The sequence below is a fragment of the Polistes canadensis genome, unplaced genomic scaffold (assembly GCF_001313835.1).
Source record: "Polistes canadensis isolate GaletaPanama2010 unplaced genomic scaffold, ASM131383v1 scaffold_39, whole genome shotgun sequence".
Lineage (NCBI taxonomy): Eukaryota > Metazoa > Arthropoda > Insecta > Hymenoptera > Vespidae > Polistes > Polistes canadensis.
The window spans coordinates 215,632-235,358 of NW_014569586.1; the positions used below are offsets into that span (position 1 = coordinate 215,632).

The 19,727-nt window shown below is 31.0% G+C and overlaps 1 protein-coding gene across 9 annotated transcripts in view; it reads right to left on the reverse strand.

Annotated features, from left to right (window-relative positions):
* Positions 1-19,727, reverse strand: part of LOC106784729 (protein tincar) — a 153,943-nt gene that overhangs the window by 23,424 nt on the left and 110,792 nt on the right. For 8 of the 9 annotated variants that reach the window (XM_014744569.1, XM_014744574.1, XM_014744573.1 and 5 more), the window contains 4 exons: positions 10,538-10,654; positions 6,496-6,781; positions 4,894-5,118; positions 3,936-4,067 (listed from right to left, as the gene is read on the reverse strand). In XM_014744569.1, the coding sequence (XP_014600055.1) occupies positions 3,936-4,067; positions 4,894-5,118; positions 6,496-6,775 (637 nt within the window). In that variant the 5' untranslated portion in view covers positions 6,776-6,781; positions 10,538-10,654. Of the gene's footprint in view, positions 1-3,935; positions 4,068-4,893; positions 5,119-6,495; positions 6,782-9,793; positions 9,926-10,537; positions 10,655-19,727 lie in introns of all 9 variants that reach the window. The other variant, XM_014744568.1, reaches the window with a different exon arrangement.

A 19,727-nucleotide genomic window follows, 5' to 3' on the forward strand; every position in this document is an offset into this window, starting at 1 on the left:
TTTCTTATCAAATTTCGAACCCTAAAGATGCTCACACGCATGACTTGCTAGATCCCTTTCTTACCTACCCTTCGAATTTCATGATAAATATCTTTTCCAATTTGCCATAAGAACGATGAGCATGGTATGAGCGTGTGGTCAATAAAGATTACATAAGATTGGACTGAGAAGTAAAAGCGTTTCTTTTTTTTTCATGTTTGCTTTGATGTTTGCTAAAATAACAATATTGTTGAAGGAGATTTGCCTCCTGGTGGAGGTGCACCTTACCTAAGGTGAGACTTAACGTTAAAGAGAGAGAGAGAGTGAGAAAGAAAACTCAAATCGTAAGATATTTTATATTCAATGCACAAGAAAAAATATGATGACTTCTTATTATTGTGAGAGTAAAAAGTGTTGTTAAAGCTCCTTTTGAGGACTATAAAGACGCGAGCTTCTACGAGCTTTCGTTTCAGAAAATCCTTTTTTTATGAGACGAGTGAGAAGCATGATATTAACGCTTAGATATTTTTCTGATAAATTACACTCCAAGGAGGAAGAAAGTAATTTTCTAGTTGGTAAGCTTAAAGTATTTTCGTTCATGAAATATTTTTTATTACGTTTTAGATTGCTGTAAAAAAAATGCAATTGAAAAAGATTCGAAAAGAGTGTTGTCGTAAAGAAAATATTTTTAAAAAATTGTTAATTATATTTATAACATTGTCAAAATAAAATAAAAAAAATAATGAATACCCAAATATTTCTCTTATCGAAATCAAATAATTGTAGTATCTGAAATAATTTATCTCAAACGAAATATCTTCTTCTGATTATAAAAAAAATTTCGAATATTTTGCTTTTTAACAACCGATAAATATTTTTTTATCAACAAGGTACAATAGATTTAAGTAAAGCTTCCCTTAATAATAATAATCTTATTAAATAACGTTTTTTTTTTTTTATAAACGTCTAGTAATAAATCAAGACAATTTATGAATTGAAATCAGCTAACCAGGCAAATGACTTTGTCTACGAGAGTAATTAAGCAGAACGTATTTAAGTCGTCATAATTTTTCCCACTCCAACGTTTAAAGGACTAACAATTTGTTGCTTCTCGTCAGACTCTTTCCCACTGTGTTGTACACTCGTTACGAAAGTCTCCTGTATATGTATAATGTATAATATATATTCTTATATATATGTACACGTATATAAATATATATATATATATATATATATAGCCATAAATATACATACAACGATGTACTTCTATCCTATTCGAGCGTACATACGTCACTTTGTCGTAATTATGAACGAGCTTAATGCGCGCAGCAAATGATATTTGCGAGTCCTACCGTAACATTCTGAGCACTTTACCTACCCATAGCTCCTTCTATTTCTCTCTCTCTCTCTCTCTCTCTTTTCCTCAATTTGGAGGTAATACGTCGACATTTAGGTACGAGAAATTGTCTAGAATCATTCGACAATAACATTTTTCAAATGAAAAAGAAAACAAATAAATAAAAGATACACACTTTACTAACAATTTGTTAATATAAATTATTGCATAATTTAGCATGAATAAGAAAATGTCTTTATTTATTTATTTTTTTTTTTTTTTTAAATAATACAAATTATTAATTCAATTCATTAATTTGATTTACTTGCACCATTAAAAAAAAAAAAACTACTTCTCGTTATTTGAAAGTATTGAAGAAAAAAAAAGGAGGTAAAAAGTCGATCAAACTTAATTTGTGTTAAAAGAAACGATCGCTTTGGTGTAATAACGTTTATAACTTAATAACGTTTACGATGTTAGTTAGAGAGACTAGACTGAAGTTATGGTGTTTTTATCGTTTGAAATTGAGTATACGTGAGAGTATTTGTGACTCTCAGAATAGAAAAAGAGTGGAGGATTTTGAGGGAGGACAGTTTGAAAATTGCAACACACACACCATAATATTAAGTTATGATGTATCAAATACGAAAGACAGATAGCAGTTGGTAGTTGTGATGGTGGTGCAAGAAACGAATCGAGTTAGGGATAGTGAAAGTAAAGCTACGCATGTTGTTCCATTTACAAGAGGGTGAATCGAGAGAGGTTGCGGGAGGGAAATGATTGTGGTGTATAGCAAGCGGTATAACGAGGGTGTCGACCAACAGTCTATTCAAATAATTAAAGTATTCCCCTATTTCTTCTCGCACAAAAAAAGAAAACTACGGACACAGAGAATCGTCAAGAGTGAAACTAATTTATGAGCATAATACACGCCATAATGATTTGTCGGGTGCTTGACCATTCCACATTGTTATTATCTTGTAAGATTTATATTAATGGCCGATTCGTGCTAAAGTATGATAAGCTCCTATCTAAATTAGACAGGCTACATCTCGCGAACTTCATTTCGAGTTTCCATTTATTCCTTTCTTATTCAAAGAAACTTATTAGTTACTAAATCAATTAGACTAAAATTTCAACATATTCTCTTGTTGATAATAATAATCAGATATAATTTCAACGTATATAATTCACACAGTTAGTTGTGGATTAAATTGTAGGATAATACTTAATTGTAAATCTAATTTTACTCGTAAATAAGGGAAGTAGGTTAATCTATTCTTGATTGCTATCATTTGCTTATGTCTTTTTTCTTAATTCAACTTATTTCCCTCCTCCCTCCCACCCTCTCGAATCTTTTATTTGAAATTTAAATGAGAAATGAAATAATTGATATTGACAAAAAAGAAAAAATAATAAAAAGTATTCGTGCATTAGAAATTATTTTAAATAAATTAAACTAATGTTGTGTTTGAAAAAATATATTTTTAGTTGGAAAATAATATTCATGAAAAATCTTAGGTACGCGTCATCGTCTTTTCCAAGAGACGCCGACATTGTGTCGTAGAGAAGTTTGAGTGTGGTGAAAAGGGGTGGAAGAGTGTTGGAAAAGGAATGGGAAGAGACATTATTAAATTTTCTCGCGACTTCGGTGACTCCGGAACTTATCGAGTTTACTTACGCCGCGCCGTTAAGAAATACATTTATGAACGATATACAATCATGATTAGGCTTGTATATACGTGTGTTCGTGCGAACATACGTTTATACACATGAATATAATATGTGTCGTTGTTAGACTAGATTACATGGACGAATATTCGTGTTAATCTCAAATTTTCAAGGATTAAATTTAATCATAAAGAAGATTAAAAAATAAGAAGCTTATTATGACGACATAAATGCGATAATATCGAAAACACGTTTCTCGTACATTATTAATTAGCCCAATTTACATTGTATTTTACGTTATATTTTATAACAAGAAAATAAAGATATTTCGATCTATTTTCGATAATTTTAGGATTGTTTAAAGTTAAAAATGTCAGGTTGAATTATACATAAAAATAGATGGATTATAATTTAAGTAGTTCGAGTCAACGATTTCACGGAAGAGGCTTGTCCGACCAATTCGTGCTTTTACTACTTGCGAACGTTAAACGAAGAAAGTAACTCTCTGCAACGCGTCTTCTTCTTCAAAAAAAAAGAAGAATTAGTTTTTCTCGTATTTTAATAATCCAAAATTTGAACTATCAAACGTGTGTGTAACAAATCATGATTTCATATAAGTAAATTAATTAGATTTAAACAACGGAACAATATATCAAAAATAACATTCCAGACATTTGAATTCGTGTGCATTAACATTTAAAGTAATTATCTTGAAATTATTCGGGGAAATTTGGAAGGAAACGCTCGGGAAAACTTAGTTTTCGTGTTTGTGGATGCAACAGAAGACGTGAGAAAAAAGTGGTAAAATTATCGCGTTTATTTAACAGAAAGACGACGACGACGAAGACGACGACGACGACAAGAACGACGAGAACGACGAAAGAAAAAGAAAAACACGAGAGGTCGTCGAGTGAAACGAGTAGGAGGCATGCAACGACGGGCTTATTACCTTTTGGCAAAAATCCAGCGTGTATCATCCTCGCCTCCATGAGCAGAGACGGCAGAAGGAAGCACATAGCCGTACATAGATGTACAAACGCAGAAGTTGGTCCTCCGTGTCTCCATAAATTATTCGCCAAGCCTGAGACAAGAAGAAGAAGATAAAAAACAAATAAAAAATAAACTAAAATTATACAACAAATAATACGACATATAGAAAACAATCGCCTTGTTCGTAACGTAGTCGGAGAATTTTTATACAAGAAGTTGCGCTTCTTCATAATACACACAGAAATTGTAATTATTATTTAAATATTAAATTTGAATAATATGATTGTTTTTAATACACTCGCGTCCGAATGACTTATTGTATTGTATAATATAATACGCGTTTTTTAATCAGGACCGATAATATTAGGTTATCACATAAGTTTCTTCCTTTTTTTTTTTTTTATGCGAAATTAATATACGATATTTGTTGTTTAAGGTTGATTTGTTGTGTTATATTATAATAAGTAATTGAGATTTTAGTGTATATATTTTTCTTAGAAATCAATAGTTACTGTACCAAGTTGAAAATTTGTATTTATTTTATGATACTTAATTGCATTTTATAAAGTATAAAATAATTTACTGCATTCGTCAAAATTTCTTTGAAAAATATTCTTTATTTCCTTTAGTTACATATATACCAGATTCTTTTTTTTCTAACTTAATACGATTGAAATAATAAAAACAGTCACGTAATTTTTTCAGTCTCGCGTAAAGTTTGTCTCGAAACATCCCGACGATGCGAGTGTGTTAAATATTGTAATAAAAAATGATCGGAATAAAATTGACAATAATTAGTAAAAATTAATAGATAAACGTTTGAAAAATTGTTGATTTCATTTGGCCGAAGATACAATTTTGTTTGGTAGTAAAAAATAAAAAAATAAAAAATAAAAATAAAATAAAAGAACACTCACTGTTGTCAGGATTGTTGGTGAGTAAGGAAGAAGGAGGATCACGTGAGCACGCGCTTAAATGACGACCAAGTTTAATTCCATCGTTGGCAAGATTTCCGAGTTTGAGGGCAGCAGACAGAAATAAAACCGGAAGTAAAACCACTCCAGCCCCGGCTAAAACCAAACACGCGTGCAACTCGATTTTTGGTGGTGGTGCATCCGCCGGCCATGGTAACGAGAGATATGCTGAAAAAAAAAGAAAAATACATACATTAAACTCCTTTCTTTCTGTTCTAAATTTTAATCGTCTTCTTTAGTAGACATTTTTTTTTTCCTAAACCGGAACAATTTGTTATTTATTATTGAAGTACGGTAAATAATAAATATACAATTGATATGCAAGAAGAGGATGCATATTTAGTATGAGTTAGTAGAGATGAAACGAAAATGATGATAAAAAAAGTTTCGATATAATAAATAAAAAGAATGAAGAAAGGTGGGATATTACGAGAAAAATATTTTCTATCTTGACAAGCTTAATTCACTTTTACTGGAAAAAATTCGACGACGTCGTAGACGAGAAAGGTGCACGTTCTCGATTTACTTATTAGAAGCGTTAGCCGTCTTGTTAACAAACAGCAACGGCAAAGCTTCGAGTTCCTCTCTTTTAATCGGTTCGCGAACTTTTCTAGCAGACGGAAATTCTCTTTTAATCCTATAAAACCAGCAGCCTGGTGGTAGTGCACCTAGGGTTGAGAGGTTATGAGAGAGAGATTGTATGGTTCGTGGTTGATTCGCAAAGAAGAAGAAGAAGAAGAAGAAGAGGAAGAAAAAGAAGAAAAAAAAAAATTTGTTCTCTTTTCTGAAGAGCTCTTTCCTTTATTGCGACAGTGATGATGCTTGTGTGTGCGTTTCTGCGTGTGTGCGCTTATAGTTCTGACCGAAAGTTAAACGAAAAACTCGCGTTAAATCTTGTTAAGATGAATTTCTGCTCATGACACGTGACTCTCTCTCTCTCTCTCTCTCTCTCTCTCTCTCTCTCTCTCTCTTTCCTTGTGAAAGAGAGTAAAATTTTCAAAATTAAAAAAAATAACAAAATAGGATACCTCTTCGCAATCTTATCGACTTTAGAAAAAGGTAGTTTTATTTTTTAATCTGTCTCTTTTTTTTTTAAAGTTATTTCAAACGTCTATTAGACTAAAATTCATTATCTCCAAGATGAGTTTTAATAAAGTTATCCAGTATTTTTGTTGGAATTACATTTTCTGGATAACAAAAAATACGACCTTTTATAAATTTGTGCAGATAAACACATCCAGGATAACTCATTCTCGAAAGTATATTAATAACTTAATTTTTTTATATATATGTTAATTATATTAGAAACAATAAAATCTAATTAATCAAATTTATCGTGCAGTTACATTTTATTTATTTTTAATTGATAGTAATCAAATAAATAAAACGATAATTGAGTATCTTAGTAATAGTCAATATTCTTCAAAATGATTAAATTGTGTTGAAAGTAAAATTGATATCACACCGATGACCTATCTCCAAGGATATTTTTTCAAATTAATTTTTTTTGCGTAACAATAAAAGGAAAAAATAATAAATACTTACTGTTAAATCTCCTGGCGTATCTCAGAGCGATGAAAATTTGCAATGCAACTGCCAGGATGCCGTACCATACCGACCAAAGACTATTAATGTGACCTCGAAACGTTGATTCCTTTTTACGCGAAATCCGAACTTTCTTTGACGATTTTCCGGTACTCGTCGTAGTGACACCACTTGCATTTATACTCGACATCACTGGAAGTGGCTTCAACGGTTTCTTGCATTTCGCTTGATTCACTTCGTTATTGTTTTCGTAACCCATCAAGCTTCCTGTCATTGACATCTTGCCCTGAAATTATAAAAATTGAAAAAAATTTATTTTTCTTTGATTTAACATTGACTGTTTCTACTCATCATTTTTATATCTGTGTGTTTATTTTTTAAATGATTATTCAAATATCAAAACAATACTAAAAGATAATTACAAATGATTCAATGATTATGAATTAAGTCATATTTTGCAAAATATTACTAATTAAATATTAAAAAGAAAGAAGAAAAAGATAAACCCAAACGCAATTCTGTACATTTATTATCGTTTAACACAAACAAAATTTGTGATAAAAAACACTTGTACCCATAAACAAATCTTTTAGGAATCGAAATGTGTTTATTTAAGACAGATTTTGGTATTTCTATTTATAAATGACTTCATAAGGCATACCAGAAAAGCTCGTTGTATTTAAGATAGGTCATTTGTTGAATGAGAATAAACCGGTGTAAAATGAGAAAACCTTTCAAAACTAGACGTAGTATTTAGAATGAGAAAGAAACGAATGGTTGTGCAAAACGAGCTAGGATAAAAACAAGAGACATCGTTTCGTAGTAGTTTCTACATGGGTATTTCGACGGTTTATCTCTTGCACGCCATTGAATCTACCCGTTATATACTACCCCTCATCCTTATTTCACTCTTTCACTTTTTACCATCCAATTTTAGTCTACCTCCTATGCTTCCAACTTATTTATATATGAACTTGACGGGAATTATTCGTTTTTGGTTCTAGCAATGAAACGGAAAAGAAGAAGAAAAAGTAAAAGATAAAATATATTTCCATATATAAGTATTCTGATTATATTAAAATATTGAATACAGTACTTCTCTGCATTAGACTAAATGTCCATTAATTCTTTATTAAGAAGTCTTATTCTCATTTGATAGTTATAATATGTATACGTAATTTTTTTGTTAACAAGAAAAATATTAGATGTAACAAATTATTCGGTTACATTTAAATATTTGTATAAATAATAGAATTATAAATAATTCTCTTTCTCTCTCGAATTAATTGAGTGTGCTATATCTAATAATTAAATCTTTTATATATAAATATATATTTATTATATTATTTTGTTCACTTTGTTCAATAAACTAATTTCAAATTTATTCGAATAATTTTGTATATGTTAAGATAAGATAAATCCGGAATAAAATGAAATGAAGGAATTGAGAGCGTCGATCATTAAACGACTTATCAAAGTGCTTACGGAGAAACTGTTAAGAAAAAAAAAACTGGAGGATAGTAGGTACTCCCAAAGGTTCTCGATCGAACTGAGATTCAAGTAACCTTTACGTGCCAACCTTAAAACTCAAGGGGTAGTAAAGTTCCGGGTTTACGAGCTTCTTCCTTGGATTCGTCACGCCATTCACTTTGAAATAAAGAAACTACCCACGCGCTGCGTGCCTAGACTACCACGTGCGTGACCGTACACATGCACATACACATATATAAGTATATGTATAAGTATATCACTTTTCTTTCCCCATTATTTGAATATGTTTACGATCCGGAGTGCATGTCTGAATATGTATATTGAATTTTGTCTACGACTTGAACAAGTTTTTTTTTAACAAAAGTTATTTTAATTATACTATATATGTAATGTCTTATTTATTATAAATTAAAACACTTAAAGATTAGTTAGAAATTATTAATTTTAGAAATGATGAGATATATATTAAGCGTTTAAATTTTTCAAAAAAATTCTTGATAATATCGTGTTATTAATATATAACATTATTTTAAATTTATAAATGATTATACAATTATTGAAATTCTATTTTTATTTTTTTTATAAAAAAAATTATGTAAGAGCCCTTGCTCTTTGTTCCAAGCTTATCGTAAAAAAAAAGGTGTTACTAATTAAACAACTCTTTATTTTAGAAAAAAAAAAGTATATCATTACTTTCCTTTAAGATTGAGAAAATCTTTCAGCGTTGATGGAAAAATATTCGAAAAAATTTTAATAGCTGGATAACCCTCATGAAAACGTTCCTTCTCTTCCTAAAGAATGGGCCGGAAGTTTTTGTTAAGAAAACTTTTTGATGGAAGTAAGAAAGGTGGGGAAGTTAACGCGTATTTATGAATATTCTAACGAACCAACGAACGATCAAGTTTTGAAGAAAGAAGTAGCAGTCCGTGAAGGAGGAAGCTTTCGAGTAGCTTGCGGATGCTCCCAAACCTCTTCTCTTTCTGTCCTTCCTTCAACGTCTCTCTGTACTCTCTGAACTCTTCTTTCTCTTTTTCTCTATCTCTCTTTTTCTTTTTTTTCCTTTCATTTTCTTTCCTTAGCTATCTTTTACTTTCTATCTCTCAAACGAGAAAATATAAATTAACATCTCTGTAGAAAGCTTTTGAGATGAGAGGACTCTTCATATATACATAAAACACATACATCTACACTCGCGTGTATATATGTGAATAAATACACTCGCCGCCGCGTTACATTCATTGGCGAGATAACCTTTTTTTTTCTTCTTCTTTTTTTTTCTTTTTTTCTTTTTTAGTATGCTCTATCCAAACAGATTAAAGTTGTAAGAAATAATTTCATTTCAAAATTGGATCAGGTTATATGAAATTGTGTAATATGAAGGAAACTCGTTTGATTACTGAAATACGAATATGATGTGTCTGTGTCTGCGAGAAGTATTAACAAATTTATAATTTACATTAAATATTAACATTTCCAAATATCATTTTCGTCCAAAATATATATGCTTTGCATGAAATGTAATATAACAAGTTTATGACAACAAGAAATGATTAAACATCAAATTTGATTCTCAATTATGCCACTTTCTGTTAAAAATGTAAAGTTCTGTTTTAAATGTTTTCACAAAAATGGGGAAGATAATTAAATTATAAAAGATAATTAGGATTAGTGGATTGGTTGTATATAAAGTTCAGTATGAAGTATTCATCGTTGACATGACACTAATCTTCCCCCAAAGAAAATTCATTGGACTATTTTTATTCAAGACTTTAAATATTCAAAGAAGAGTTGAAATTTTCCTACCTACCAAGATCTTTTAACCCCTCTCTCGGTATTATCCGCCTTCTTGAAATCCCGTGAAACGAGCTTTTGCGCCTAGAAGCTTACCACCTTCTCCGAACCCTTCCACCAACTTTTGAACGGTCAGATTTCGAGAAACCTTTAAGAAGATTCAGAGAAATGGTGATAACCCGTAAAGTATTATTTTCCCTTATAACTTGCAACCTATACTTGTAGATTATTTATTTCTAACACAAGATAAATATATAAAAATCACAATTACGTATTTTTGCGTTATTCGATTCTCAGTAGAGAACACGCATTAGATAAATGTGAATAATCCGATGCCAAAGTGTTAAAAAAAACGTTAAGAGATAAATCCAAATAAAAAAGTTAAGGTCCTTTAGAAAGAGATAAAACGATAGATAAAATCGGCAGAAAATAAGGAGGAATTCTTTGTCGAGTAGTCGAAAGATATCTCGAATCAGGAAATTTAATTCGAAGCTTTCAAGAAAACGGAGAAGAGATAAGGGTGAGTTAAAAAGTGTAAGAAACCGATCGAAAGAAATAAAAAAAGAAAAAGAAAAAGAGAGAGAGGGAGAGAGAGAGAGAGGGAGAGAGAGAGAGAGAGAGAGAGAGAACATATAACGAAGAAGTTTTTTACGAATCTTGTTCAAGGAACGATAGCATACCCGCGTAATTGGCATTTTCTCATGACGGTTTAGAAATGTAAGAGAGAGAACATATACATAGTAAAACATTCATAGCTTACCAGAAGCTGCTTGTATGCTGTTGATAGCGATTGCGAACCTAAGGACGTCTAAAGTTTCGAGTAGGCTCCTTCAGGGTAATTGGATCGAAGCTCTTGCATCTTTGGCCTCGGTACCGCCTGCAACACCCAAAGTACAAACATGCTCGTTAACGACCAACAGGATCCAATAAACGATCAGACGATTATGATTTATCCTATCATCGATAACAATATCTAGAATCTGCCTGCCTACTAGTAAGTTCTTTTGTTGTTACTGTTACTAATTTTTGCTTTTTCGTTATAATTAAATTAATAAAAAGCATAAGCTGCTCGTTGTTTCTATGGAAGCAATATAACTTATAGTAACCGAAAATGTTTTCATTTTTTGAGTTAATTTTATAATTTTAAATATTATGAATAATATACACCCGCTATTAATGTATATCTACTATAAATTGATTTTAAATATTACCAATAGAACATACATTCAAAATAAACTTCTATTTTGTATTTATTTGCAAATCTGTCCGTATAACAATTTAATAAATATAATTTCATTCAGACGTAACGAACATCGATTAAAAGGCACAATAATTGGATTACGTAATTGTTCCTGTTTTATGACTAATAAGCGACAATTTAATTTATTGAAAAAGAAAAAAAAAAAAAAAAAAAAAATTTTTCTACATTTGACAATAGCAAAAATTAAATGTTAAATTTAATTTATTGAAAAAAAAAAAAAAAAAAAAAAACAATTTTGAGAAACATAGAGAAGATTCGTTAACAAAAATCAATAGATAATTAAAAAGTGTTTTTTTTTTTTTAAATTATCGAGATGGAGTGTGATGATGTCGAGATAATAAAAAATATTTTCAATGTAAAAAAAAAAAGTATTTTATCCCTTCATGTCTCCCTTTTGTCTTTCTCTTTCTCTTCCGGTATTCGTTAGTTCGTTCGGTTAAGAGGAAGATAATCGGTAGTAAGAGATAACAGTCGACCATTAGTCTGATTACCGTTTTTTATCACTGGATGGCATCGCGTAACGCTATTCGAGCTTACTCCCGGTCGCCATCTTTTATCCGAACTTTTTACTCTACGACTTTGTGTGCTCACGTAACTAACAAGCCAAAATCTAACAGATAAACAAGTTACGTAATTAAAAACTTTTGTTTCAACAGTAACTCTAATCGTTTAATCCTAAAATAAAAAAGTAACAAAATTTATTTATTTAATTTAAATTACAAACGTTGCTTCGATTTTTCAATATTATTAACTCGTATATAATCATCAAATATTATTTTTATTATTTTATTTGTTTCTCAATATTTAAAAATAAAATTCTTATTTTGACAAATTATAATTCCTTCGTTGTAATAAATTACCTGTGTGTTAAATAAAAATATCGTAATATTTTTTAACGTAAGATAATATTTGATATTATCAACCAATATTGGATAGAAATAAAGATAAAGTCGAGAAGATAAGAGATAAGAGAAACAAAGAACAAATAAAGTAATAAAAAGATAAGAAAAGAAATAAGAAGTTTGCTAATCGATTTATCAAAGGAATTCTAGCGTACTATTTACGAACGGCGAGTTTTCGATCCACCCTCGGGAAAAGCTTCGCGAAAACAAAGATCGTGATTAATTTCTTTCTTTCTCTTTCTCTTTCTCTCGCTTTATCTTTCTCTTTCTGACGGTTATTATTTTGCCAGCTCGAGGATGAATTATATTCATCCTTCCGCAGGAAGGAAAGCTCGGAAATTTTGTCGAGAGAAAAAGAAAAGAAAAGAAGAGAGAGAGAGAGAGAGAGAGAGAGAAATAAAGTTTGAAAGCGAAAGCTCTCGGGAAATCGAGTGGCAGCTTTGGAATTTCGCAGTGCTTGCGATTCCTCGTGGTATTTCTTTCATTCTCTCTTTTATTTTTCTTTTCAAACTTTCTTTTCCTACCCGTTTTATTTTTTCTATCCGCCATTAAAAAAAAAGGCCGCGATTCCACTTCGAAAAATTTGCAAAATACGATTTAACGTGAATATTTTAAAGAAAGATAGAAATAATAAAAAAAAAAAAAAGAAAAAGAAAAAAAGAAATAGAAGAAGCTTCGAATAAAAAGCTGCCGGGAAAGCTTCGATGAAGATTTGGCTTAGGTGGATTTTTATTTATAAAAGAAATTGAACATTTTTCCTAACGCCTTACAACGCGCTTACGAAATGTTCGTTTGATATTCTTAATATTTTTCTTCTGTTTCTTTTTTTTTTTTTTTTTTTTTGATCGAAAACTTAAAAAGATTTCTATATATAAGCTCGCATATATTATATCATTTGCTGCTCGCTACTTCTTGAGCTTAAATCGAAACCGTAAATTCGCGTGTCTTCTTCCACGCGATTAAACTTGTGCTTTTGAATCGGAGCAATATCGCTCGGTTTGCTGAATCCTTACGAGATAAAGAGAGAGATTGATATGTAGAATGAAAAACGAAGAGAGAGAGAGAGAGAGATGGATACGTAGAATGAAAAACGAACAAAGAGAGAGAGAGAGAGAGAATGTATTTGGGTATGCTTTTGGCTTCACGAAAAAGCTACGTCCATTATTCCTCCGCTTTCGTCGCTTTTTACTCATAGAAAAAGACATCATTTTACAGAGAGAGAGAGAGAAACTTTCTTATCGAGCTTTTCGTCGAAATGAATCAACGTTTGTAATACTTAAATATAGAAAAGTTGTGTAGGGGGAAGTAATCGTCGGGGCGAGACCTTTTCTTTAAAGGTTAACTAATATTTTCATTTCGCGTTCTCTACGAAAGTTCGTATTGTAATTAAAATCAAAATTAAATTCTATCTCTTTTTTTTTTTTTTTTTTTCGTTTTTTCTTAACGTTATTGCGAAATACGAAGAAATTATTTGAAATATTTAAATGAGAATTTGTTTTGTTTCTAACTTTAATGAAATTATTTGTCATTTAATTATATAATATAATTTCTTTTTTATAAATTTTTTGATAAAGAGTATAATTTATTTATTTACGCGCAAATATCTTATATCTTTTAACGTTTAAATTAAAATTTTGTTAACGAAGAGAATAACATTGCAAAACATTAAAAAGATTGTCATTCCTTTAGTCGAAAAAACAAAATGTTCATCACCCTCGAAAGATTCTTCGACGCGCTCGTAGGAGATTCATAAAAAAAAAAAAAGAAAAGAAAAGAAGAATAAAAAAGAAAAGAAGAAAAGGGAATGAGTAGAATAGAAGAAGAGAGATTAACCACAGAATCATTATCTCTACGAAGTATCATTACATCTCCGAGGTAATCATCAACGGTGACGGGGAGAAGAACGTCCTCGAGAATGTGAAAGATGAAAAGTGTTGGCAGGAAACGGAAGAAGGAAAGGAAAGAGAAAGAAGTTGCTGCTCGTCAGCATTGTGTTCTAAAAAGAATAAGAGAGAGACTTAAAAGACAAATGCCACCACCTTGTGTCTCGTTTCGATCGTCCTAAGTTCCCGCAACACCACACACACACACACAAATAAATATATAATATATATATATACATAGATAGATATACACATATGTAACGTATACGAGCACGTATTACACGTCTTCGAGTCGATAAAAAACGGTCGTGTGAAGAATCAGCGACATACAAAAGGGTCATGACGACAGGGAGTGCCGTACCGTGATAATTCTAGTGCCCTTATGGCCAGGCATTCTCTTTTTATTTCTCTCTCTCTCTCTCTCTCTCTCTCTCTCTCTCACCCATTCAAAAGCCTATACCCTTTGAAAAGCCCTCGAGAAACCCTCGTATCGAAGTTAACTGTTGCCCCTCTTCCGGACACACAACTACGTGCTGCTTGCTGCTGGTAGTGCATCCCAACGCGTGACAGACGACTGACTACTCGCACGTTAATTGAGACCACCAAGGACGATGACGAAAATCGGCAGGACGTTCGAATCCATTCGACCTATCACTGTGTTTAATCTATCTTTCTCTCTCTCTCTTTTTACCTTTTAACCCTCCTTCATCCGTAGGCTATGTTCATCCTACTATAACGTCGCGATCGATGAACGTGACACTCTCTCTTACTGTGGGAGAGTATTTTATTTGAAACAACAAGCGAGGGAATAGGTCGATTATTAAATGTGAAAGTGCACGATAAAATTGTAAGGACAAACAATATTAAATTACTTGATACTTCTTATACAATCTAAGTTTAGTATTAGAATGTGTATATGTGGATCAATTAAAATGAATATTAAATAATGATTATTAATAATTAATATGTTATTGTAAAAAATTTTATCAAGGATTAATATTTAATAGAATAAAAAAATTGAATTATAAAATAAATAAAATGTTAATAAATTGAAACAATTGAGAGAATAAATAATATTCGATATAATTGAATATATATAACAGTGAATAAATAATTATGATCGAAGTACTTTTTTTGTTTTTTAAATGTAATCCCCGAAAACATGTATGAAAGAAAACTTTAAAGAATTGAACCCTAGGAAGATAAAAAATAGGAAAAGGGGAAAAAAGTTTACTCGAGCTTTCAATAGCGATTGGAAAATAAAAGAAGCTTTCTTATCCCTATCGATAGATCAAATTTCTCTTTTCTAAAGGATTCAACGATCACGTCTATGCTTCCTTCAAAGCTTTTGCTAAAGTTACGATTTTACGTGGACGACCTTTCGGTAAGCCTCTCCTAACGGTACGATAACTTTCCAATACGTAAAGTTCAGAAAACGTAAGTGAAAATACAGTAAAGCGTGACAATAAATGCTTGAAAAACAAAAAAAAATGTTAAAACCCCCCTAGGCATCATCACTATTTGTACGTTCGATGTAACCAAAAGGGAGAATTTCTTTTTCTTCCCCCCCCCCTCCACCCTCCTGCCACCCACTATTTTTGCAGCTTTCCCCTTCCTTTTTTCTTTCTTTATTCTTTTCCATTAGGTATTGAAAGCATCCTCCCACGCGTAATGCAACGACGGTGAAACGCAAATATATCGTTCGGGGGATGAAATAAATTTTCTATATCCTTAAAATTGCTCCCTCCTCCTGTTTTTTTTGCTCACTCTCTCTCTTTCTCCACTTTCCCTCCCTTTTTGTCTACAAATGACGAGAAGAAGGAAAGGCTTCAAACTCGAGCGCAGCAACTTGAAATAGCGTAATTGAAAAGCCCTTTTCTCGATTGTCACCACCGAAGGGTCAGAATTTGTTTCCCTCTCTTATCCTCCCTTTACTATCTTTAATTTAATTTTTCTATCTCGAAAAGGGCTCAATTTCCATGGTAACTGTGCAGGTATTACGTTTCGTTGCCGGAAGCATTTGTTTGGTCACATTATTGCGTTATTATAGATCTGCTTCTTTACCCMCCCCCCCCCCATTTAATTCCCCTTCTCCCTATTATTCATTTTTTCTGTTCCATTCTTTTTTTTTTTTCATTCAAAATTCTACGTTCTATTGAAAATAAATGAACATACAAGCGTGCAATTGAAATGATTTAAAATGTTATTCCTTAAAGCAACTTCGTTTATTAGAAAAAGATTAGAAAAATAAAAAATTAATATCCTAACGATGATCTGCTTCTTTAATTCCTCGCCTAACCTCATTCCTTTTATTACTCTTCTTTTTGTTAATACAAAATTCTATGAATATTACAGAATGCAATTGAAATGATTTAAAAAGAAAAAAAGTTGTTCTTGAAAGCAACTTCATTTATTAGAAAACAAAATTGGAAAAATAAAAAATTAATGTCCAAAGGATGACCTGCTTTTTTTTTTACCACCCCGTCCAATACCCTCCTCTCTATTACTCTTTCTTTCTGTTCCATTCTCTTTGTTAATTAAAAATTCAAGGTATCCCTCTGTCGGCGTAAAAATAATGACGCGCAAACCCGCTCGTTAAGGAACGACGCAACCCCGACGTTAATTATCACTGAATCCTCTCTCTTAAGGTTTGCGCAAACATTATTACGGCCGACTACCGTGGCGTCTCTCAATGTTTCGTCTGGAAATATTCGATTCGATAATGAGTGCCTTTTCCTACCAAATTATTTCACGTTTTATGATAAGATAGTACTCTCTACGTGACATAATAAATGATTAATGAAACATTGTCAGAATAATCATACGATTTTTCATTAATATCTTATTTCATTATCATTATTATTTATGATTATATTATAATAATGATAAATTCCTTTTTTTATTTTTATTTTATACAACCAAAATATCATTTATAAGTTTAATATCTGATTGTCTATCGATGTTTGGAAACAAAAAATAAAAAGAAAATGTAAACTTTTATCAGACAGCAATGTTCACTCAGTACGATGATTCGTGAATGTCTAGGTAGTGAAAGAGCAAAAATAGAGAGAAAGAGAGAGAGAGAAGAGAAATGGAAGAAGAGAAATAGAAGCAAGATGTGGAGAAAAGCGTTGACATTGTACAAAGAGGAAGTTTAAACGATCTATTCGATTAAAGTAATGCTATTAACGGAAGGCTTTCATTACCTAACCCGATAATACCTGGCACGATAAACTATTTGTTCACAGAATAAAACGGATTATTTATTGGCACTCTCAACTTTTCACGATGAATAATAATACGATAGGATCCGAAATTAATTCGATATTTTATGTATAAAAAATATTAAATTGTTTTATTATATTTTTACTTTTCTCTATGTTGCATAAAATTTAAAGATAAAGTTAAAATAAAAAGCAAAACAATAATATAAAAAATAATTCATTAACACGGTCACGTTTTTGCGATAAATAATTAAAAACGATAGTCTATACATATATTATTCGATTTTAAATAAATTACTATTTTTATTGCAATTAATTCTCTCTATGTTAAATTTATTAGAAAGGAGTCAAGGAATAAAATTAAAAAGACCATGGAAATAATAAATAAAATTTCAAAGAAAAGAAAAAACAATGTTTTTTTGATCAATCGATCGTGAAAAGAGAAGTGAAAGTACTCGTAAATCGTGAGAGTCCTTCGAATCGAATAACCTATTGCTGTGCACACGAGTGAAACAAATAAATGGCTTTAATCAGTGATTCCGTAAATAGACCACGTTTTAAACAACATGCATTTAGTATACGTGTGTATATACACAAATATATACAGAATGATACACGGTAAATCATGTAACAATCGAAAAAGAACGGATTTCTCTTTGAAAAATTTTGCATTGAAATTGTGTAATAATATTTGTATTTCGTTTTTATTTCTTTTTGCTCTTTTATATGAACATTTATTTTCAACACAAAATCAATTGTTAATCTTGTATTTTATAAAAATCAATCTGGAAATATTTACTCTAGTATTATATCTAATTTAACTTTTCAATTCTATGCGATCTTAAATTAATTAAAAAAATTTAAAAAGATTTCGAAATCTAAATTTCTCCAAGTTGCACGAACTTCGTAACTTTTTTCAAATTTATTCTACGTTAATTTAAAACTTTAACATTACAAGGACAAACTCACAATTACATTATATCTACACTGATTACAAGAAATTGTTTAGATCATGAATATAAAAGAATATAATCGAATGATACAAATATAAACGACTGAAATCGCGAATATAGTCTGAGAATACACACGTAAAAATATGCATGAACAAATTTATCGGCAATTACGACTGAGTTAATGATTTTAAAAAATGTATCAATAATTACCGACTGAATTAATGATTACAAAAAATGTTTTAACAATTACCGACAGAGTTAATCATTTAAAAAATTGTATCAGACATTAAGACTGAAAGATTTATAATATTAAATACATGTGTATACGTGCCATCGAACGAGCACTTTGCTCGTACAGAGAGAAAAGGGTTAATAGGCATTTGACCTCGTGGTTTTGGCACGACCGAGAATTATACATAGTCACATACACACACACACATGTGCGCCCGCGCATATATGTATATATATATACACAATCAGACATAACGTAAACTCACAGAGTAACCGAGCCATTTGGCTCGTGAGAAAACGGTTTAACCGACGACACGTGAAAGGGTCGAAAAGATCAAGGCTGGTGTACTAGGATTCGCGATTTGCATTTTCCCATTCGTTTCGACTCCTCCTAAGATCACGACCAAAGTCTCGGTGTACCATCGAGAGTCTGTTTCTAATCGCAAATACTCTCTAGGATGATCAACTTTCTCTGAATCTTCTTGCTTTCTCGAACAGAATTATTTTTTTTTGTTTTCGAGGAAGATAAAAGATGGAAATTATTTAGAACTTTATTGTGTTGAAACGTTGAAATCACATTTCGCTATCTATACATACTTTTACGTATTTTATATTCGATGTTTAACAATTAAATGTATTGATATGTGATTTTTATTTTAATTAATAATATAATAAAATTAAAATATGTTTGATATTATTTGAAATTTTGATGCATAACAGATTATTATAACGAATTCATGTAAAGAATGGTTAAACGATGGTATAAATAATTGAACTATATCGATTCGAGTAAGCAGACATTTTCGTTGAACTCGGAAATACGTAGCCTCTCTCTAAAGGAGAAAGAGAGTTTAATTGAAAGGTAGAATGAAAATGGGTTTCACCAGCGAATAAGGTTGCGCCATTAACGGGTTTGCATTTTAATTAGCTTTCGTGCTAGCTAACGATTTTACTGTTCAAATGATTATATATTTAAAAATAAAAATAAACATAGAAGAACGTTAGAACAAAACGAGACATTTGAATGGTTAGAAAATGATACGAATAAAATACAAAAAAAAAAGAAATATGTGAATAATGTTTGGAAAAAAACTGTGTTGCATTTGTAATCGTAGTTTCTTAACGAAAGAAAAAAGGATAAGTACATAATAATTAGATATATGCAAGTAAATAAGCTTTATGTGAGGTTTATTTTTATTTATTTTTCATTCAGCCTCCGTAGCCCATCGGGATCTCATAAAAACCTTTTTCTCGTTTCTGTACTTCAAGAAGAAACTGAAAGACAGTGAGGGATATTCGTCATGGGAATCCGTTTGTCGGGCAAGTTTAATGCTTTTGTTTCACGACAGTTGTTTTCCAGAATTCCTGTTTAAAAGTATCCGAATGACAATGGTATCCCACTGAAACTAAAAGAACAAAGAGAAGTAACGCGATGAAGTTACCAAAGTCACTTGGCTAATGTTTAATAGACGAACTTTTTCCAGTTACTCGTCCAA